This window comes from Vanacampus margaritifer, chromosome 14, assembly GCF_051991255.1.
Source record: "Vanacampus margaritifer isolate UIUO_Vmar chromosome 14, RoL_Vmar_1.0, whole genome shotgun sequence".
Lineage (NCBI taxonomy): Eukaryota > Metazoa > Chordata > Actinopteri > Syngnathiformes > Syngnathidae > Vanacampus > Vanacampus margaritifer.
This window is the reverse complement of record NC_135445.1, coordinates 19,917,009-19,940,182: the sequence shown is the minus strand read 5'-3', so window position 1 is coordinate 19,940,182 and position 23,174 is coordinate 19,917,009. Positions and strand designations below refer to the sequence as shown.

Genomic DNA, 23,174 nt, shown 5'->3' with positions numbered 1-23,174 from the left:
TGGAATATTTTTGTTGACCAACAGGATGTGCTCTAGCTTCATAACATTCGTAGCTAGGGTTTGGCGGCAGGCATGAGGTCATAACAGTTAAACTACTGATAAGATAACGTTTGTCCCACAATGGGGACACTTTCGAATTCAACAAAATGACAAATGAAGTGATTTTAGCGCAATATGAAACTTCATCTTAATGGTTTTGATATATACTGAAATTACACAATTCCCCCAAATACGCCATTTCATTAGTTGTTCCAGAATTGTCCACGACAGTCGCAGAAGTGAGTTCAAATGACAAGTATGTAAGAGCATATGTTTACCTGCGCCAATTATTACAGCTTTGGCTCCACAGCTGCTGATGCAATGCAACAACGACTTCGACTTAATGTTTGTATTCAGAAAAGCAACAGGGCAACCTAGCTTAGCCAGTCCGAACCAGACGCAGACGAAGTCGGGCTCGTTATTCATGAGCATGGCAACGCAGTCGCCTTTGGTCACATTGAGTTTCTGGAAGAAAACGTTTGCCAATCTGTTGCTGCGCTGCTCAATGTCCTCGTAGGTGTGGACGCTCCCTTCGTAGATGATGAAAGGTTTGTCGGGGATACGGTGCGCCTGCTGGATGAACCTGTCCAGAACTGTACACACTCTAGACGTCAGCCTGAACAGCTCCAGTTTCACACCATACCGGCACAAAGTAAAAAAAAAGAAAATATCTTTCCAAAAGTAGGGGAAACAAAGTTTCTGCAAAACATGAGCGGAAACAATACCCACGACTAGAGCTGAGATCCAGGCAAAGGAGAGCATAATTTCTGTGGTGGACTTGAGCTCAGCAGTCCACTACTACCACGCACCACCTACATGCTCAGTGTGATAAACATCGACCGAGAGTGACGTAAAAACAAACAGTAGCACATTCACAACAAGATTCCAGCATACCGGAAGCGTTACCTTCAAAACAAAATTCCTAATTGACTATATGCACAAACCACTTCTGCATTCGACGTATGAGTGCACCCAACCTTCCGGTGCGGGGAGATTTCAGCGCAGCGCACTGTTGATGTGATGTAAAACTCTAAGCCTAAATCTTTAACCCACTAAGAAAGAATAGGAGTCGCTCCTTGCTTTAACACTATGTCTATCATAATTTTAAAACTATTTAGATCACCTAGAGCCGTAATTTTAACTTGAGCTCTGGTAATGATGTCATTGCTTAAAATTATTACACGTAAATACAAGCCGTTTGATTACATTTATTAATGTAAATTACGACATTTTCTTTCTTCAAATTTTTATTTTAACTTCAGCTTATATTTGGTAATGTGCTAATATATTCAATAAATCATCCAGCCAACAACAACCACTCTCTAGTGGTCTGTAGCCTCCTCTTCATCCAAGTCTTCTCCTCTTCGTCGACGGGATCCGACGATCTCTGCCTCGTCAATATTTTGAAGCAGATGTAATGCCTCTACTGTTTTTATTTATTTATTATGTTTTTTTTTATGTCAGTCCATGGTGACATTTCTCTTAATGCCTTGTTGAAAAGTGGTTGCTTTAGAAATCCGACAGCTTTGTCAGTGGTGCAAGAATGACTAGTATAAATATTTTCATTTTTTTAATACAATAAAATGGCAGCATATGAATAATATACACACAGGCACGTGAAAAGTCAAAACGCCAGAAAGGCAGAAACATTTAATTTCGTAAACAGAGTAACAACACATCAAAGTTTAAAGTAAGGTCTTTAGTTTTGTGTTTGTAAGTAAACACAACAGTTTGTGTTTGTAAACAACCAATTCAAAACTGACTCCTCCCATGGCTCAACACCCACTCTTATCAACATTGCGCCTGCCTTGTTCCCATCTACATCTCCCGCCTGGCAGTTCAGATGGTATTTGTAGTTCAGCAAGAAGCCATACACCAAATTCTAAAACTGCTTGATCCTCAGGCGTCTTCAGCGTGAGTGTTCTGTCGATTTGAGCTTCCTCTCAAAGTAAACTCCCCGTTGTTGACAGCAGCGTGACTACGGTGGAGACTTTGATTTTGGGGAAGGGTAACTAGTGAACTAGGTATGCAGGTATTTCTTTTGTTTCCCAAATCCAGTATTGGTGGTGTCCGTTGAAAAATAATCAAAACACCATTAAAACCCAGGTGACCCACATGCTTAATGCTTAAATTATACAATGTTAACTTCGTTACGCTCTTATCTCGCTATATCGTCAATATTCTATTTCAATCTTACATGCTTAGTGACCAAAAGGCAAAAGGCTATAAAATAAATATTGTACACTTTAAAAATATTACTCACTTTGGGGGGCATGGCAGGCTTGCGCATGCTCAGTTGCGCTAGGGAGCCCAAATCGACAGAACGCCGGCAATACAATACCAAAGGACCCAACTCTTCAAAGTGTGAATGGTTAATATGATATAGTTAATATCTGCTAAAGCAAATATTATCTCCTTATTTGAAAACCCGACCGAAAATAACAATTTAATGAGTTCTTCCACCATAGGCATTTTGCACACTTGGGAATTGTGACTTGGCACAAACATTGTAGGCTGTGTGTATTTCTTGTAAGAGTTTTTTTCTCGCAAACCATAAGTTCATTTCTTTTTTTCTCGCAAATTTGACCCTTTATAATGTCACAAATATTTTATTTATTTTTCTCATAAATTTGTGAGTTTTTTTTTCTCGGAAACATTACACCTCTAACAAAATACAGGTGCTTGTCAAATTTTTTTAATATCCTCGAAAAGTTAAATAATTTCCATAATTCCATTCAAAATGTAAAACTTTTATAGATTATAGTTTCAGGTCCCACAATTTAAGTGATTACAAGTATTTGTTTATCCTTACATTATTTTGGCTTCTATGGAATCAGATTTGTGCTAATAAGAATCGAGCAACACTTCTTGAAGCATAAACAAAACTAAAAAGAATCAAACAAAACTTCTTGAAGTGTAAACAAAATATTTTGCTTAAAGGATTTTTTTTTTGAAGTGCAAACAAAACATTATATATACATATTTGGTCACATATTTTTAACTTCAGAAATGCTAGTAATACTGATAGACATATAGTACAGACATTTCATACATGTTTCAATTTGTATTATTTTTATTTGGCTTCAGTATTATGTTGAAGCCTAATGTGCATGTTACAATTGGTAAAAAAAAAAAATTAAACAAATAATTGAATTTGACTGCAAAACATATGGATTTTCACTTGGCCTAAGTGGGATGCAAAAATAATCATAAGCAAAAACAGCAACTATATAATCAACTAACATCTGATGAAAAGGGACAAGTTATTGTTCGTGTTTTTACACTTCTCATAAGACAATGAATGGCCCAGTTAAAAGGAAATCCATTCTGGACAGAAACTAACAGCCCAAAAGTAAGCTTCAAATGAATATTGTGACTTCAATATGTTTAGTCTCATGAAGATTAGCAACACGACATTAGCTCACTGGACGTATAATCGTTTAAATAAATCTTACCTTTCTACTTAAACTGCTTTCTTTCTGGCCAATTTGAGGCCTCTGCATGTTAACCAACATTTTAACCTGTTCCACACTGTGTTTTAGGGCTGTGCAGATCAATCCAAGTATCTATAGAATTGATACCAACGTGAGTATCGTTATCGGATCGATACCAGAGCGCTAGTATCGATATTTTACATTTATTTATTTATTTTGGTTTCTCACGGGTCCCTCGCGCAATCCCTTTGTAGCACACACGCATGTGCCGGCCTGACAATGACAGTGGTGGGCAGCACTGGCGGCAACAAATACTTATTTTTACAGTGAATGACATATGACAATGAGTCATATTATGCTTCGTTTGAGCTTTTCCAACTACTAGATGAGCTAGGTATTAGTGTAGCATGTAAGTATCGTTTATGTAATGTGACTAGACTAGAGGAACTTCGGTGGCTGACGTTTCTTTAAGTGCAGAAGAGTGACGGAGACTAAAAATATGAAGATTACTACATTGTAAATTTAAATAACAGTATGTTTCCGTTGAGGATATATTACGGCATGTTTAAGAACCTAACAAGAAAGTCTAATTTGCAAAAAAAAAGAAGTTATTTAATAGGACAAATGATTTAAAATATCATAATATTATATGAACCTAAAAGTACTTGATATCGGTATCGGCAATATTGGCACCAGTAATTACTTGGTATCGATCGTTACTAAAATCTCACGTATCGCACAGCTCTACTGTGTTTGTCTATTGTACCATGTAGAAATTTCATACCATAGGACGCCGCCCTCTTCCAAAATAATGGCAGTTGGAACATAGATACGCATAGATCAGTGCATCTGCTACATCTGGGTCACTGAGCTGTCACTCAAAAACAATAAGCCCCCCCCACCCATGAGGTTTGTGCCAAAAGTCAGAAGCAAAAGTCTCAATGCAAAATGATTAATGATTAATAAAGCTGATGAAAAATCTGATTTGACGTGAACTAAACATCAATGGCATCCGTATCAATGAGGTCACAATGAAGACCACACATTGCCATCTCTGTATAAATTTGCTTCAGGGCAATGTGACTTCTCATGCTATTTATTTTGACCTCAACCATTACCAATGTCCTACTTTGACCTTTAATGTGTGTCTAACATGATGTATTGATGGCAAAATAATAACAAAAGATCAGCCATTAATAGTGCAAGAAATTCATTTTTATTAAGCTATGGCAATTACTGCCATAGTATACAATGCAAGACACCAAAACAAAAGAGTACTTTCTATTACTTCACATATTACGAAAAATACTATCGACTGTTGTGCAATTCTATCAAAGACTAGTGAGAACAAACTCACATTTGCTCTTGTAAACCCAAAGTCATAATTTACACCTTTCTAATCATACATAGCATACTTAAGTACTGAGTTGGCAAAATAAAATCAGCGTATCTACAGATGACATTGAGCCAATGTCCTTATTTTGGATACTTTAATTCTTGAGGCCTAGATTCACAGTAATTTCAACATTATACTTAAGTTGTGCCCGTGATGTAAATTTTAAATACATTTTCGTAAAATACAAACCAGCCACTGATTTGAAACTACAGGGTTAAAATAATTTATCATTTGAAAATAGACAAGAAAATAAAATTTTAAATAAACAAAAGCAAAATCCTCACTTGTAATTCTTTAGAAGACAAACTGCTTAAGTCACAAAATGGGGAAAAAATCCCTCAATCTTCAAATGTTTTTTGGATTCAAGAAGAAATGTGTATCAACCCATTAAGGCCGGGAGCACCTTAACATGTTTCTACCACTAGAGCCAGGAGCGCTGTGGTACTCTTCTACCTTTAAAGTCAGGAAAGTAGATTTGGACTTTAAACCAGCGGAACCAGCCGATAGTAGCTGCGTTTCCATTAGCTTTCACAAAATAAAAGTGATATTTCTACAATTTCAATAAAGTACAATTTTGACTCGTTGGCATTACCATTTAAGAGTATTTCACTTCTGAGGCATACTTATCGTAATGTCCCGTCTCGCGAGATCTTGTAATTCTTGTAGGAGGTAATTATGTAATATAATTGCGCGAGACGGACGCCTGGAGTTGTTAGGATTAGTTTAAAAACATCTTTCCCCTCATGGGGCGAGATCGGGCATTTGGTGTGCGTGTGTGCACACAGACAGAATGGCTTTCAATGACGACGTGCACCATATGAGGCTCGATTGCTCATTGCCTGGGGCGAATAGCCATTTCTCATGCATCACTGCTCGATAGCTTTGAGCTCGATAGTTTTGTGGTTAAAACACTTGTTAAACCCTTGGCAGGCAGTTCCGACACGAAAGTGAGTGGCCCTGTACTTCCTACTTCCTTTACCGGATGGGGTCACATGGTGACTGGCAGTGTTGGGAAAGTTCATTTTCTACGCAAACTTCCATTACACTTTTGTGGAATACTTATTTCGACAGGTCTCAAAAACCACCTCATGAGAGTTTAAAAACTCTTTTGTGATAGTTGAGTTTTTGAAATTTTTGCTTTTGCGAGTTAGGGTAATGGAAACACACTAAGTGATATATTGTTAAGACATATGTTTGTAGACGGTTTTGAAATGGAATGGAGGATGAATAATTACCACTCAATTCACTGAGGTTATTACAATGGCGACCCAGTGTTAGGTAAATATACCTGCAGATGCCCGTTACATTTTTACTGCAGAACTCTGGGCGCACCTCGGTATTGAAACCAATATTTACGGTGACCGAGCCAACACACTCCGGCTAGGGCAAACATCACGTGACTGTGCAAGAGATTGGGCTTGGTATCTATCGGTAAGGGGCTCTCACATTATGTATTTTTTTAAATCCTCATACTTCACACAAGGACATAAAATAAACCGATACAAATATACAATAAATAATTCAAACACAAATAATGTTTGAAAAGTCTGTATTCACACATTTTGTTTTATTGGATTTCTTTGTGTGAAGAGGGATGGTTTGCCAGGTGCTTCAGGCCTTAATGGGTTAATGAAAGCAATTTTGCACATAAAAGAAAATGTCACTTAAAATCTAAATTGTACTGAAACACATAGAAAAAGATTACTTTTTTCATAACAGTTGACAGCAGAGTTTTTTGGCTCAGTTGATTCCTGGTTGTTTGGATGGGATCACATGATGAAGCAATGTCTGTGGGCACTGTCAGGGTCACCCTGCATACAAGTAAGTGTATGCAAGCAAATCAGACATTTTAAATCCGTGATGTATTTAGTTTATGTACCCTAAGGTAGTTAAAAGTGGCAAATAAGTCTGAATGTTTAAAGGGATAGTGACAAGTAAAGGCAACCAGACATCTCTATTCCCTAACTGTGATTGATCTTTGTAAAAAATAGTAGATATAACAGTCATAATAAGCAAAGTTGCAACTTTTTTTTTTTTTTTTTTTTTTTTTTTAAAGCTAGGACCATACAAAGAGGGGGAGTTATTTTTTACCCTTTTTATTTAATTAATGTATATCGGTCAAACACCCACCAAACTCATGGCAAACATCCAAACACAGCCACTGACTTACGTCAACTACCATAAAAAATGTGTACATGTCTACATATAAATATACACAAACACATTTGTCACTGTTTGTGCGCAGAAAGGAAGAAAAAAAATCTAACTTTCAAACGTCAAATGATCTTGTATTTTGCTAAAGGAATGAATACAGCTAAATACTCACAACATTTAACACTAAGCTGCAATCAAGAATGCCGGTTTTAAGAAAGACTACTAGTCAAAATGACCAGAAAATGCATTCTGTTTGTACTCAATATTAGCTCCTAAAAACCTCTATAGGTTTTGTACTCACTTGCAGTTGGTAGAGGTCATCTTTGATCATCTCCTCTCCATTTTCAGCATCATCTTCCACACCATCCCATTCTTCTGCTGTCTTGTAAGTAATGTTTCTGTTTGCCACCTCCTAACACACATGCACACTAAACATAAATACCCTGACTGATAGTGCTTTAATACACAATGTGCTAGTAATTTATATTTGTAACAGATTGAGTCTCATCATCAATCTCTCGTCGACATAAAATTATAGTTTCTAAATGGCACAGTATATGGGCTGCTAAATTTCAACCTCACCCGGAAAGTTACATACACACAGTTATGTAGAGGAACAGTGGAAATCAGAGTTGAGTTTAATTTAACTCATTCAAACCCCAAAACATTTAAGTATGTTTAATACTTTGTCCTTCACTCCCAAAAAGAAGAGGTGGCTTAAAACAATGGTAGTTATTACAAAAAAACGGCCAGTAGGTGGGAGCAGAGCATATCAGATCAGCCAGGGCCATGTTACAACAAGCTCTTTTTGCCAGTGTTTTCAACAGATTTGTGAATAATGATGAAACTGCTAATTGCTGCAAAACGGAAAGAGATACAACTATACTTTTCCTGATGAAAGAAGAGACTAATCTTTCTTTTGGTAGGTTGCATGTTTTTATAGCAATAGAACACAATATTCTGTGAGCTTTGCAAAATTGGTCAAAATCCAATAGAACAGCTGGGAGCAAAGGGGGTTGCTTCAGTGAAAATGGCTGGGAGTGAATGAGTTAATCCACTTGAAATATTATATACTGTACTTATTAACAATATTATGTCATGGATAAGTTCAAGAGAATCACATCAGCAATTTATCATTTCAAACTGGGCAATTCCCAAATAAAATAAAAACAGCAAAAATCATTCCGATCTATAAAACTGGTGACAAATACAAGGTCACAAATGACATGCCCGTCTCCCTTCTACTACCATAATTATCCAAGATTCTTGAAAAACTTTACAGTAACAGATTAGATACAATTGTAGAAAACCAAACTACTATCTGACAAGTCAATATTTTTATTTTATTTTATTTGTATTGCAAAACGGTAAGTATGGTCAACTGCACTAGCTTTAAGTTTACTTACCGAAGAAATGACTGATTCCATAGATAACAAGAAACACACAATAGGACTGTTCAATGACCTACAGAAAGCATTTGATACCATAAACCATGATAGATTGATTGGTAAATTGGTGCGTTAAGGTATTAGGCAGGGATACGGCCTTGAATTGGATCAGAAATCAGTTTGTGGAGTTAGGTGAATTTAAATCAGAATGTTTGGACACAGCAGGTTGTCACTTCTACCACAGTTCTCAAAAAATTTAGAAAACATATTTTTATATAGATTGGACAATTTTATTGAGGAACATAAGCTTTTAAGCAAAAATCAATATGGGTTTAGAGAAAAATGGACCACCTCAATGGCAGTCATGAAACTTGTAGAAGCAATATCAACTAACATAGATAATTAAAAAAATTACTGTTGGAATTTTTACAGATTTAAAAAAAGCATTTTGATACTATAAATCATTCTATACTAATAAACAAATTAGAAAGATATGGCATAAGAGGTTTGGCATATAAATGGATGAAAAGTTATTTGGATAAAATATATCAGTACTTACAATTTAACAATATACAATCAAAACACTTGAAGATTACTCATGGAGTCACCCAAGGGTCTGTGCTAGGCCCTAAATTATTTATATCGTATATAAATTATATCTGTTGCGTCTCCAAAATATTCAAAAGTGTCTTATTCGCCGATGACACAACTCTCTACTGTTCAGGAGAAAACCTGAAGCAGCTTCTGACTACTGTGGAGTATGAATTAAACACATTAAAAACATTGGTTTGATATGAACAAATTATCACTAGACTTCAATAAAACAAAGCTTAGAATTTTTGCAACTAGACAAACTACACAACAGTAATTTTTGGTACTAGACAAACTACACAACAGGTCAAAATTATGGTAAATTCAATTGAGAGTGTATGAAAATAAATTTCTTGGACTAGTTATTGATGAAAAATTATGTTTGAAGTCACACATAGATATTGTCAAAATATACACAGCCAACTCATTCTCCATTTATTAAATCAGGGGGTACAAGTGTCTACAAAAGAATTAAGCAAAAGTTTGTTTCTGTAAAATGTGTTAATTTGTGGAATAATTTTGGAACTGACCTGAAAAGATACTTGCTGAATTCAAAAAATTGCTTAAAAGCAAAGTTTAAAAAAATTACTTAAAACAGACATGAGCTGTTAAAATTGTATATATGCTGTAATTTCTTTGAATGCACCAGTATGAGTGTAATGAAATTTGTATATGTGAGTATGAGGATATGATTCATAAATGTATTATAGCAGAGGTGTGGACTTGAGTCATGTAACTTGGACTCGAGTCAGACTTTAGACTAGACTTGAAAAAATGTTAAACGACTTGGACTTGACCAACAATGACTTGAGACTTCACTCGGACTTGAGCCCTTTGACTTGAAAAGACTTGCTTCTTCCACCAAAACAAAAAGATCAAAAGGTATGTTAACGAGTAAGTTCCTTTCGGTGTGTGCGCACGTGTGTGCGAGCTGGGCTGACAGCTATGGAGAGAAATTTGTGGCTTTATTTTCAATCAAACAAAAAAAGGATTTGCGATCCCCAAAAAATTCAATCAAACAAAAAGGGGATTTACAACCTCAAATACATGTCAAACAAATGGATTGGAGCAACATGGCTTGATTAAAAATAAGTTCCAATTTCAAGTACTTTAAAACAAGTTCTCCCATCGCAAACAAGCTCTGGTAAGACACGACCATTTTTATGACATCTCTATGCATTTATGTCATGACATAGCGTGCACACACTGGACCTGGCATGGCTATTCCGATTTTTACATGACATTTGTTTGAATGTGCAAAAGGTGTATTCTACCCAAGTGAATCCCAAAAATTTGCATTCAGATTTTGTTGTTTTATTCTGATGGAGGTGTTCATATAAAACATTTTCATTACGTTTGGTCATTCAGTTTCATTCTAGTCGGAATACAAGGCTCCATGATATCCTGGCTAATGAAGTAATTTACAGAAAGGTTTAGATAAAGAATTATTCTTTATATATATATATATATATATATATATATATATATATATGTATACACACACACAGTCCACACACACACACACACACACACACACACACACACACACACACACACACACAGTCAAGTCAGAAATGATTCATACCAACGGCAAATTTTGTTGTAAAGTTACTTACATTCAACCAGCATTTTTTTCCTCAATTGGAAATGACACAGGTGTCTCCCAGAAGATAATGGGATGTTGTACAAGAGGCATCATTGTGGGGAAAAATATTTCTCAGCCTTTTTATATATTCAAACAGAAAGTGGCACATCCAAAATAATTCTTACCCTTCTCAAAAATCAATAGAAAAGCCTTTAATGGCTATTACAACAAATGAAACACATCCTAGAGTTGCTGATCAGCTTTTTGCATGACTCGGCTGATATTTTTGCCCATTCATCTTTAGCGATAAGCTCTTCTTGTCGTCACACTGATTTTTAGTTCCTTCCACAGATTTTCAACTGAATTTAAGTCTGGATTCTCTGGGCAAAACGTTAATATTTTTTGTCTACAAACCATCTCTTAACCACTCTGTGTGTTTTGGGATTTGGTCATGCTAAAATGTCCACATATTCAAAATTTGCCGAGGGGTATGGCTAATTATATATACACTACTCACAAAAAGTTAGGGATATTTGATTTTCAGGTGAAATTTATGGAAAATGTAAAAAGTTCACGCTACAGTGATATCCATACATGAATGTAGAACATTTTGAGTGGCTCCACCACACTGGAATCCCTCTGTAAGTAGAAGGATGCACTGGAAAAAAATAAAAAGATAAAAAATAAATAAAAAAGGCGGTTACACCGGTGATTTCCTCATCTCAAACAATTGATTGAAACAAAAGTTAACAACAATGGTGGGTACCCCACAACCAGAAATGTCAACATCTCAATAAATCATCATGTGCCCTTGAGCATCAATTACAGCTTGACAACGACGTCTCATGCTGTTCAAAAGTCGACTCGTCTGCTGAGGCATGGCATCCCACTCTTCTTGAAGGGTATTGAGGTTCTGGGGTGCAGAGTTTCCAGCCTCTACACAGTGACTCTGCCGATCCCACAGGTTTTCAATAGGATTCAGGTCTGGAGAAAGTGCAGGCCATTCCAGTTGAGGTACAACACCCAGTCTCCAACAGCCACTCCCTGATGATGCCACCTCCATGAGCTGGATCATTGTCGTTTGTGAATTTTGCTGTTAAGATCCTCGTTACAGAACAGCACCTAGTGCAAAAAGTACTGAAACATTTGGCAGTTGAACATGTGCATTCAAAAGCTTAGAGAAGGTCACATTAAGTTCACCTGCAAAGGTTTGAATGCATTCTAAGCTCGTCCTGAAATTTCACCCAAAAGCCAAATATCGCTAACTTTTTGTGAGTAGTGTATATAATTTAGTGAAAAACATAGTCCAAGATTTTTCTTTATAATAAAATGTGATAACAGACATATGCTAATTTGGGGAAAAGAATGTATAATATTGTGACCTTTTTAAATCTTTATATATGTCCATTTTCTTTTTCTTGGAGTTACTGTAGCTTTCATGAATTAATTTGACATTCCAGATCCATCAATCTGAAGAGCCCCTCCCTTTGGACCATGGCAGTGAACAGTGCACGGGATCATCATATGTGCCATCCAATGCTCTTTGTCAGAGGAAAGACTTGCTGCACTACAGCAAATAAATCCAACCTCTTATTCCTTCAAATCTGGTCAGGACATCTTGCAGGCTCTCAATGTTGCGGACTAGTGGGCAATTAAGGAAATTGCAGATTGGTCCAAAAAGACATTACATTTGTTTATGTCACAGATGAAAATAAATTCTTGTGCCAAGCAGTTTGTCTTTTAAAATAAAAATAATAAAACGCTGATCAACAACAAAGCATTTTGCAGTTCTGGTAAAAACAGTATATGTGGAATAGACTCTCAGACATATGCATGTAGCCCTGCCACCACCTCAGAAACGGAGGAGGCTCCTCCATTTTCATCTTCTGGTTTCACATCTTGAATAGTAAATATAAGTAGCTAATAAGTGACAAACATGCAAAGTATTTTTGTTTTTAATCAGGTAAGATGTGTTTGACATGTGATTTGTAGAGTTAACAAACAAGCAATAAACACTAACAATCACAGATTAAAGTTATTACATAATATTTTAATTCCCAACTATCACAAATTTAATCTCTACTTCAAACAACAAGACGTAGGGGGAGCAGCGACAGTAAATAAATTTGACTCCCAGTCCTGCTTGTATCTGAAGCGAATGTTAAGGCTTCTTTTATGAGTAAAAAAAACAAAAACAAAATTTCATACTAACAGCCATCCCAGTGAGCAGAGCATTTGTAGCGTTTCGACTTGCCAACAACATAGCTTCATGAATGAATCAGTTATCAGAGCTAGCTAGCTAGCATGGCTAAGCAATGCAAGACTAATACTCCTATAATTATCACAAAATTAATCTCTACTTCAAACATCCCAGATGTAGGGAAGCGAATGCAAAGGTTTCTTTATGAGTAAAAAACAACAAAACTTCATACTAAAAGCTATCCCAGTGAGCCATATATTTGTGTGTTTTAACCAACAACATAGCTTCATGAATGAGTCTGATATCAGACTATCAGAGCTAGCTAGCATTGCTAAGCAATGCTGAGTGAGTGATTACTCTAATTGTAAGGGTTAGACCAAAGCACCGGATAAACGACAGACCAAGGGTTGCTTTTAGATAAATATACGATATAACTATTACAGCAAAGTGAAAAAAAATAGCAATATTTACCTTGATGCTGCCGGCAACTGTAGAATGAGCCAGGAAGAGCAAGACGGACATTGTCACACCCCTAAGGTGACCAATTAACGTTGTCGCAGGGACTTCCAAGCTGACCAATGAAAAGGTTTCTATCATCGGTTGAGGGGAGGACCCCGCCCACACAAGACAGAAAAAGATTTGCAACCAAAAAACAGATTTGCAACCAAAAAACAGATCCGCAACCACAAATCAGATTCGTAACCAAAAAACAGATTCGCAATCAAAAGTCCGGAGTTCCAAACAAAACCTAAAACCTTTTTTTTTTTTTTTTAACAAATCTATTGTTTTGTTTGCAATTGTTTTTTTGGTTTGCAATTTTTTAAAATTTGAAATCCTTTTTTTGTTTGATTGAAATGTATTTGATGTTGCAAATCTGCTTTTTGTTTGTTTGAATTTTTTGGGGATTGCAAATCTTTTTTTCGTTCGATTGAAAATAAAGACACAAATTTCTCTCCATAGACAGCGCCGTCATTCAGATATGTCAGGGAAGCCGCAAAGGTGCAAACACCCCCCCCGCCTACGCTAAAGCTGACCAAATAATACATTGACACCAATGCAATAGCCTTGGTGGATTTTACTTTGAAGTCTGCCTGCATGGTGGCGTGAACGCCAGCTTGACTACTTTCCTTTGACATGTTTTTATTGAAATGACATACTTTTCCACCATTATCATTTCACAATACGGTACAAGTCTCCGGCGTTCGTGGCTAGTAGCTAACTGTTAGCGTTAGCATCGAGTGCCTGGTTGGCAACAGTAGACCTATGGCACTTTGTAATCCATTCTCCCTGTTTAAACGACAGGAATGTGCCTTAAATTGCACTTAAATGTATTTTTTATTATTAAAAAAAATAGAACTTTGCCTTCATTTATAGTTATTTTATAGAGCACCAGCTTAAAAAACAAAACAAAAGAAAAAACATTCAAAATGTTCAATATGGCTATTTGTATTTTAGGAACACAACTTCAAGTGCATTACAGTGCAATATAACATAAGGCAGGATACCTTCACCTTTTTATTTTATACATGTATCATGTATAAAATAATTATGTATCTTGCCTTATATTGCACTTTAAGTTGTGTTCCTAAATCCTAACGGCCATATTAGACATTTTGAGTTGATATATATATTTTTTAGATTTAATGGCCAAAAGCATTTTATAAAATAAATTAAGACAAAAGTTCTATTCATCTGATTTAATTTAATTAATAAATTAATTATTTTGTTTAATTTATTTATTTTAAACGATCCGTGACTTTTGTGATCAGTTGCATCACTAGTTGTTTGGGTACAAAAACTATGAGGTGGTCAACAAAAAATTTATTGCAGTATTTCCAAAATTAGATCACTGACAGACAGAGAGGCAACAACTTCAAACTTCGTTCAACATCTGAAGTTGCAGAAGAACGTTAAGTAAGCTAATGATGGTTGTTTATCATCTAATATTTGTTGTTAGCTGCGTAGTTAATGAGACTGTCTGACTGGTAACACATTGCAAACACAGAAATCTGTTGCACCATTCTGGGTTCAATCCCTGAGTCCCTGACTCCCACTTTGATGCTCACCCCAAATAATATCATCTATGATGTTGGTAAAATAACTCGAAAGTACTTGAAACTCAAAGTGTAGGACTTGTGAATTGCTTGAGACATGTCAGTCTTGACTCGGGACTTGAGGGCAAAGACTTAAGACTTACTTGTGACTTGCAAAGCAATGACTTACTCCTACTTCTGTATTATAGTATATGCCTATGAATTTAATGTAAATATGTTGCTGGCAAATGTGCGTATGTTAAAGTACACTTGTATATATGACTAGGTTCATACATTTTCTTTTGTTGAAATACATTAACCTTATTATTGTATCAACATAAAACGAATAAGGGGGTAGTTCTAGATACGTTTTTAACTTCTTCCTACCCCTTTTGAACATATGAACTCTTTTCTTTCTTCCGTTTTGTTTTTCTTATTTACTTCAACTTATATTTTATACTTGTATTGTGTTTTCTTCATGTTTATATGTTCAATAAAACCAAACCATACCAAATTGAACACTCTAAATTGTCCCTAGTTGTGAGTGTGAATGGTTGTTTGTCTTTGTGTACCCTGGAATGGCTGGCAACCAGTTCAGAGTGTACCCTGCCTACTGCCCGAAGGCAGCTGGGATAGGCTCAGGCACCCCTGCAATCCTTGTGAGGAATAAGCGGTTCAGAAAATGGATGTTTGGACATGGTATGTGGTGTCCCCCAGGGTCAGTGTTGGGACCAAAATTGTTAGTATGATTTATGCAATGTGTCTTGTGTATTGAACGTTGCGTTATTTGCAGATGATAACTATTCTGCTTTCTGGTGAGAAGATGCAGCCTATTCTGGACACAATTACCTCAGAATTCAAGAAAGTAAAAAACATGGCTTGATAAAATGCTGTCAATTTAAATAAGACAGGATGAATTGTATTTGGAAATGTTTAAACAGGAAACTACACAAAATTACATTAAATTAAAAGAAAACTGTAATGTAATTGTTGATAACAAAATCTGCTGGAAACCGCACATTAAACATACCAGAACAAACTCTCAAAAAGCAACTCCATTTTGGCAAAAGTAAAATCAGATCAGAAAATCAAAGAAAAAAAGCATTACACATTCTGTATTGTTCTCTAGTAATACCATACTTAAATTATTGTTCAGGTTTGGGAAACACCTACAAGAGATCATTACAACCTCTGTTCCTATACTACATAAGCGCAGTCCATAATGTTGGATACCTGCACCACACAAATACTATTTCTACAATCTAAAATTTTAAAATCCTTTGATCTTGTGGAATTCAATACTGTACAATTAGTCTATATAGCGAGACATAGCTTACTATGGAGGACCAAAACCGCAAAAATAAATAAATAAAGCATGAATAAATAAATTGCCAGGAAATATTCTAAGTATGTTTTCAAAAAGAGGGGGTGGCTATGGTTTGGGGGGAATACAGTATATAACTTAGACAAAGTACTTGAGGACAACATTGAAGAGCTTTTGTATTTCTGTATATGTGGAGTGAAGCCTACAAATTCTGTCCATAAAAGTTATGAACAGAATCGGGGACAAAGGGCAACCTTGGCAGAGTGCAACCCTTACTGGAAATGAATCTGACTTACTGCCAGCAATGCGAACCAAACTCTTGACACCGGTCGTACAGGGATCGAACAGCCCGTATCAGGAGGCTCGGTACTACTCCGTGAGTCATTACCTTATCATAGTAGAGGGGCTTGCTGTCCCAATGATCCTATGAGCTATGTTGTCTGGGGCTTTATGCCCCTGGCAAACAGGTCTTAGTGAGGGACCAGACAAAGCATGGCTCAAAAAGACCTGATTACGAAAAATGGATCGCAGTTTCCCTTGTCCGGACGCGGGTCACCGGGGCCCCCCTCTGGAGTCAGGCCTGGAGGCGGGGCTTGAGGGCGAGCGTCTGGTGGCCGGGTCTGTACCCATGGTGCCCGGCCGAGCACAGCTCAAAAAGGCAACGTGGGTCCCCCTTCCCATGGGCTCACCACCTGTAGGGGGGGCCATAGGGGTCGGGTGCGCAGTGAGGTGGGCGGTAGCCAAAAACGGGGGCCTTGGCGGTCTGACCATATGGACTGTATGTTCAACCGTGCTTGCGCCCTATAGTGCGGTGCGCCTTATGTGTGTGTTAAATACAGAAAAAGCACCCGTAACTGAGACTGCTATTTTTATGGTCGTGAAAATACATTAAGTATATATGCATAGGGTATGTTGTTCATTAGCGTAATAACCTTTATTATTAATAATTAAGATATTAGCTGTATATCAGCAGTTTTTTTAACTAAATGAAATAGTATTTAATGCAGTCTAACAATATACTATACATAAATACATATTTATACTGTATGTTAGTGAAAACGGAAAGTGTCCAGCATTTGATACATTATTCACTGCATATAAAATCATATTGTATATTATAGAAATATATGAGTATGAAATTCACCAAAAAATATTGATATATTTATCGTGTAATGGAGATTAAGAGGTAGAACCTAATAAGTTTGTTTTTCTTCCTACTCCTTTTCGAACATTTATCTATTTGTAAGTGCGTACTTCATAAAGGGGTTAACTCAGACATGGGCAAACCCCGGCCCGTTATGCGTTTTAATCCGGCCCGCCGAACTTATCCAATAAGGCTAGAAAAAAATTATTATTATTATTTTTATTTTTAATATATATATTTTTTTTTCAGCTCAGTGACCGAGTGGTTAGAGTATCCGCGCTGAGACTGGGAGGTCGTGGGTTCAATTCCCGGCCGGGTCATACCAAAGACTATAAAAATGGGACCCATTGCTGCTCTGCTTGACACTCAGCATTAAGGGTTGGAATTGGGAGGTTAGATCACCACATGATTCCCGAGCGCGGCGCTGCTGCTGCTCACCGCTCCCTCAGTGGATGGGTCAAAAGCGGAGAACAAATTTCGCCCCACTTAGATGGGTGTGACAATCAGTGGATCTTATCTTATCTTATTAATTTTATTTTGTCCCTGCAATGCCCGCGTTTCACCAATAGGTGGCACCAGCCGCGGCGCCAACATTTTTATTGTGGGTGGGCCTGAGGAAAAATGGGTGGGCCAGAGAAAATATGCAAAAAAAAAAAATCCCTTCACGTCCCTAATAGTGCTTTACCGCGGGTACCAAGGACAGCGATTAAGTTGCCGCTCTTAACACACACTTTTTATGGCGTTATTTCGCTTCTTTAATTACGAGGGCGCAGAAAATAAAATCGCTGGCGCGGTCTCACGTAAAGTAAAGGACTGCTGTGAGTGACGGGTGCAGCTCGAGAACGCGCTCTCCAGCTGCAGCAGTACAAGCAGTGGATGACTGGTGTTGGGATCCACTTCCCTCAGACTCCTGTGCAGATTATGTTTTACACCAGAGTCACTGCTGTGTAACTTCTACACACCCGGAAAATATGATCACTGGGTTGGGGTCTCACTGATAAGCTCTTTTACGCACAGAAAGGGGACAGAAAGATACGCAGGGCACATTCATAACAACGTTTTGATGGCAATGGCAGTAAGCTTAACTCAAGATAACTGATTCATAAAATACAATTCTTCCTGGATTTGGACATTTACAGCAGGAGACGGCAGGGTTTTGTGTTGAACACAGCAATAATGTCCTGATAGTCCAGAGAATCGGTCAATTCTTTTTTGAAAGAAAGCAGGGACAAAGAGTTCAGTCTATCAGTCAACATTGTGGCACTGTTGCGTGTTTTGATCCTTTTGACAGCTGAAGATAGTCTTTCTACATGTTGTCATGGGTGAGGTGAGGAGCGCGCATGCAGGAGACTGTTGATATTGGTGAAGACATCCCCGGGGCGTGCGTCGAGCACTTCTATGAGCGTTTCCTCGTTGGCTTTTGGCTTCTTTTTGAGCTGCTGCACAAACACCGTGTGCTATGCGTCCCCCACGGAGATGGAAAAGTGGTCAGAGACGGATTGGTTGTACGCGCTTTGTCCTCAGCGCGTGACAGGTAGCAGCGGCTATCATGCAGCCGCATGTGTCACACGTACTGTGGGCCCGGGTTAAAAATGGGTGGGCCAATGGAAAAAAAATCTTTAACTTTACGCCTTGAATTGAAATCTATTAATAATAGATGCAGTCACCAGGTTTGACAGATCACAGTGTATGTGCTATTATAATCTATTTACATTTCTCCTCCCACTTTGCCAAATAGTGTGTAAATGCTGCATCTTGCATATTCATTGAGGCAAACGTACTACCTGGATTAGGGCTATTTAATAATAATCATAATAATAATAATAATACATTTCATTTAAAAACAGCACCTTTCAGAACACCCAAGGTCACTTTACAAAGCATAAAAACACAGCAAAAGTTGAGCTAAAACAATAAAAATGAACAATGTGGATTTTGCACATTTGAAAAACGCAGTCCTAAGTGCACACTATAAGTAAATTGGGTTGTACATTTATCTGTGTGTTTTTACTGTGCTATGAGGTCCAAATGCTCCTGGTCCGGCCCATCTGTCAAAATTTCAAACCCATTGTGGCCCGCAAGTCAAAAAGTTTGCCCACCCCTGGGTTAACTACTGGTTGACTACTGTGAAACTATCTTGTGTTGCTTTCATTGATGCTTTGCTTCTGTGTACGTTTGTTTTGTATATTTTATCTTCACAAGTGCACTTTTATTAACAGTCTGTTTTTCCTCTATTATTTTTTCCTCTAAGGAATTAAAATTAAAAAACACTAAAACAGAAAAGCGTAAGTAGTGGATTGTAAAAAAAGTACTCCACGTTTTGTCATGATGGACTTGTGGGTGGGGTATAGAGCGAACATCCATTATTGTTACATAGCCATGAAATTGGGCTATGTAGGAGAGAACATCTAATTTCTTTTAAGTATTTAACTCTCCTCACCACTTGAGTCATTTTGTCAACTTCTTGAATTGCTGGTGGTAGAAGCTAATACGTAAATCGAGAAGATTGCAAATAATGAACTAAGATACACCCATGCTCTCACCTCTCCCTGTGCGTTGATCAAAACCACATGGACATCCTCCCCTGAGCTCCAGGAGGACTGGTTCTTCCAAATCAGATCAGTGGGGGGTTTGTAGCTCCTGCCAGCATCAGTCACCCAAATCTGCAAACAGTTTTTTTTTAGTGCTCGCACCACCTTAAAGTATCATCATAATCACATTGTGCTGTTTTCTTAACCTGAAACTCTGAATTCTTATAATTGGTATCCGACCGAAATTGCCATGTAAAATACGACAGACAATTTCTGAGTTCAAACTTCATTTGCAACGCTTATGCCAACGGGATCATAACCCAAAACACAGTCAAAAATGTTAGAATGAACTATTCTGAAGAGCCTTGATCAAAAATCCTAATTCATCTGTACAAAGGTATTTGCTGTAATATATGCAGTTTGGAGAAGCACCCTTCAAACCCGTACAGAGGCTCTCACTGACAAATTACAAAATCATTTGGTCTGTGTGATTGTCTGAATTGTATATTTTCTCAGGCCAGGTTTTTTGGGCCCTCTGATAGAGTTCTGAGCCTACTTACTACAATGGCGGCGTGACCCAGATTTAAAGTTAGACACACCTTCACTTTAAACACACCTCTCAGTGATCTATCATAAAGTTCTACAGACTCTGCCCAACTTAAAAACATTATATTAAGAACATTCACACACTGCAGTCTTAGCTAAAATTCCTTCTTCGCCAAATCCACGCCACGTCGTCCCCTCAACATCAGTTTGGTTACACATTCAAATGTGCTAAAGCTGTTCGTTACATTTGTTTAAAAAAAATGTTGTGATGAAATTCTTTCCCTGAGCCGTTACACATGTATGAGGTGCCATCTTGGTGGTTTGAGTCACATTATCACTCCTATAAATCAGTCATACCAGCAAATAGTTTTCAAAATCTCGGTCTAAAAACATGACGTCAGCAGAGCACAGCATTGTGAACTACACCGACAATGATCATTTGCGCCGCTGAGCCAGTAGGAGCACATGATGATAAAATAAAATGACTGGTCAAGCCTATTTCTTTGTCACTGCTGTTATGTAAAAAAAAAAAAAAATAAATAATATTGTGCTTTTCCCCCCCCCAATAGGAGCTTATTTGGATATCGTTGCATCCCGACTGCCTGATTGTTGCAACAAACAAGCTACCATATACACGTATCCGCTTATCCTCACGATGTCATGGTCTGGATTTGATGGGTTTAATTTTGTTGTCTTGATTTAGGTTTTGGTATTGTTTTTTTGGTGTTCTTGTTTACTTTAGTTTCTGTCATGATCTGTTGTGTTCTGTTTTCCTTGTGTCCCTAGGTCTCGTTAAGTGTAATCCTGCCCACCTGTGTTTGCCTGACCTTCCTCGTGTGTCAACCAATCAGTGCCCTCAGCCACTTCTTGCACACTGTCTTGCCCAGGTGTGTCTCGTTATGTCAATTAGTGTGTGTGTATTAGGCCCCGTCCAAACAAAAGCCAGTTTCAATGTATCCTCACAAGTTTCTTACCGCTTAAGCTGTTCGTCCACATGACAGCGTCTTTTCAGAGCTTGAAACCAATCACTTTTGAAATTGGGCTCCAGAGTGGAAAGATTTCAATACGCGCCCCGTTCGCGTCACTGATGCCATATGGACACCATATGCAGGATACTCCTCCAGCCATGACGTAATGGTCGCAGATTGATGACGTATGCGCCAATTCTTGCGTGACTGCGCGTGAACCGTCAACTCAATGGTGGCTAGCCGTGTCCTAATCCTTTTTTGCGCAGCCTCCTTAGCTTGCTTATGCTTTTGTAGCAAAACATTTTGCTTCTTTATTCCCACGTTCAACAAGTGGTGTACTTGAATCACCCACCATTGTCAGTTCTCCTGTGTTTGTCTTTTTTATGTTGTTTTAATACATGCAAAGCCATGTTTGTTCTGTAGATTGCAATCGTTTTTTTTTTTTTAAGTGTCCGTCTTCACTGATTTTCCTTCTACGCTTTCCGTTAACTCCCTGTGGCTGCGCTACAGCGCCACTCCAGACTTGGCATATACATTACAGCCATTAAACGTCCTCAGTATCTTCTTTTGGACACGTGCAAGTCTTTAAATGCTTCTGTGTGTACGAGATTTATTTGATTTACTTTGCTTCCGTCTGGACGGGGCCTTAGTCTTGTGTTTCCCCTAGTCTGTGTCGATCCATTGTCCGTCCTGCTGTCGCTGTCTTGCTTTGTTGTTCCCCCATGTCTTGCCACATTTACCTTTTGCCAGTGCCTTGTTTACTAGGGATGGCAAAAATGGAACATTGAAACGATCAAATCATTTGAAACGATTGATTCACAAAAATAATAGATCTTTTGGAATGTTCGAAAATCTCCCCACAGCGACATCTGGTGGCCAAGTGTAAAATATTACAATCAAACAGTAGATCAGTGTTGCCAGCTCCCCAGTAAGGAAACTAAATATTGGCTGTCTGTCATCACAGACGCCATAAGAGAGAGAAATAATATCATGGGAAACAAAAACTGAATAACCCCCACCCCGTCAAAATAAGTATAGAAGTACAAATGAGTTTTTTTGTTGCTGATACCTGGTTTGTTTTTAATTTTGCCTCTCAACATGACTTAAATGCTTTGATGAAGTGCTATCACCTTTAATCAAAAACTACATTGCAACAGGCTACATTTCAAAGGCTTTTTTTTTGCGATAGGGCATCAAGTTTTGACAGAAAGTATTGAGAGAAAAAAGAATGACCTGCAAAAACATGACATCCGTAGCGGGAATTGAACCTGGATTACCTCGATAACGGACCTTTTTTTCAGCCCATTGTGCGGGTGCGTTACCACTAAACCAACCGCCAAAGTCAAAGCGTTCAAGAGGATGTTGACATTTTATCATGTAGGGCGATGAATCAGCAGGGCAATTTTACATACGAAGTATACTTAGGTTAGATTTATTTCAGTTTTAAGACATTTTGATATAGTGCAATGTTCGGATTTTATTTATTTTTAGAAAAGGCACTTGCGGAAACAATGTGACGTTTGGAGGTGTAATGGAACGCGAAAGGCAACTGTCACGTAACATCCTGATTCTGAGACTGAGAATTACAAGTTCCGCCTGGGTTTTGGGTACGTACCAAAACGCAGTTTGGATTTTGCCATCACTATTGTTTACTACACCTCTATTTCCTTGATCTGCTTGCCTGCATTTGGGTCCTCAACCACACCCCAAGGTAACAGAATGGATCGACCACGACTGGACCCAGCAGGACGCGCTCGTCGCCATCCTTCTGCTGCCCAACCCCATTCCCTCCACGGAGGTTCTAGTTTTCTGTCTGGTTCTACCTTGTCTCCCAATCACCC

The 23,174-nt window shown here is 37.9% G+C and overlaps 2 protein-coding genes across 9 annotated transcripts in view; both read right to left on the bottom strand.

Annotated features, from left to right (window-relative positions):
• slc27a6 (solute carrier family 27 member 6) overlaps window positions 1-864 on the bottom strand; it is a 56,611-nt gene extending 55,747 nt beyond the window's left edge. Inside the window, exon 1 of the mRNA XM_077542758.1 lies at window positions 318-864. Coding sequence (XP_077398884.1) covers window positions 318-801 — 484 coding nt within the window. The 5' untranslated portion in view covers window positions 802-864. The remainder of the gene's footprint in view (window positions 1-317) is intronic.
• Window positions 865-4,666: 3,802 nt separating this feature from the next.
• The window catches only part of lmnb1 (lamin B1), a 57,642-nt gene continuing 39,134 nt past the window's right edge, over window positions 4,667-23,174 (bottom strand). For 7 of the 8 annotated variants that reach the window (XM_077585912.1, XM_077585914.1, XM_077585918.1 and 4 more), the window contains 3 exons: window positions 19,832-19,951; window positions 7,325-7,435; window positions 4,667-6,680 (listed from right to left, as the gene is read on the bottom strand). In XM_077585912.1, coding sequence (XP_077442038.1) covers window positions 6,639-6,680; window positions 7,325-7,435; window positions 19,832-19,951 — 273 coding nt within the window. In that variant the 3' untranslated portion in view covers window positions 4,667-6,638. Of the gene's footprint in view, window positions 6,681-7,324; window positions 7,436-14,593; window positions 18,746-19,831; window positions 19,952-23,174 lie in introns of those variants that run through there. The other variant, XM_077585913.1, reaches the window with a different exon arrangement.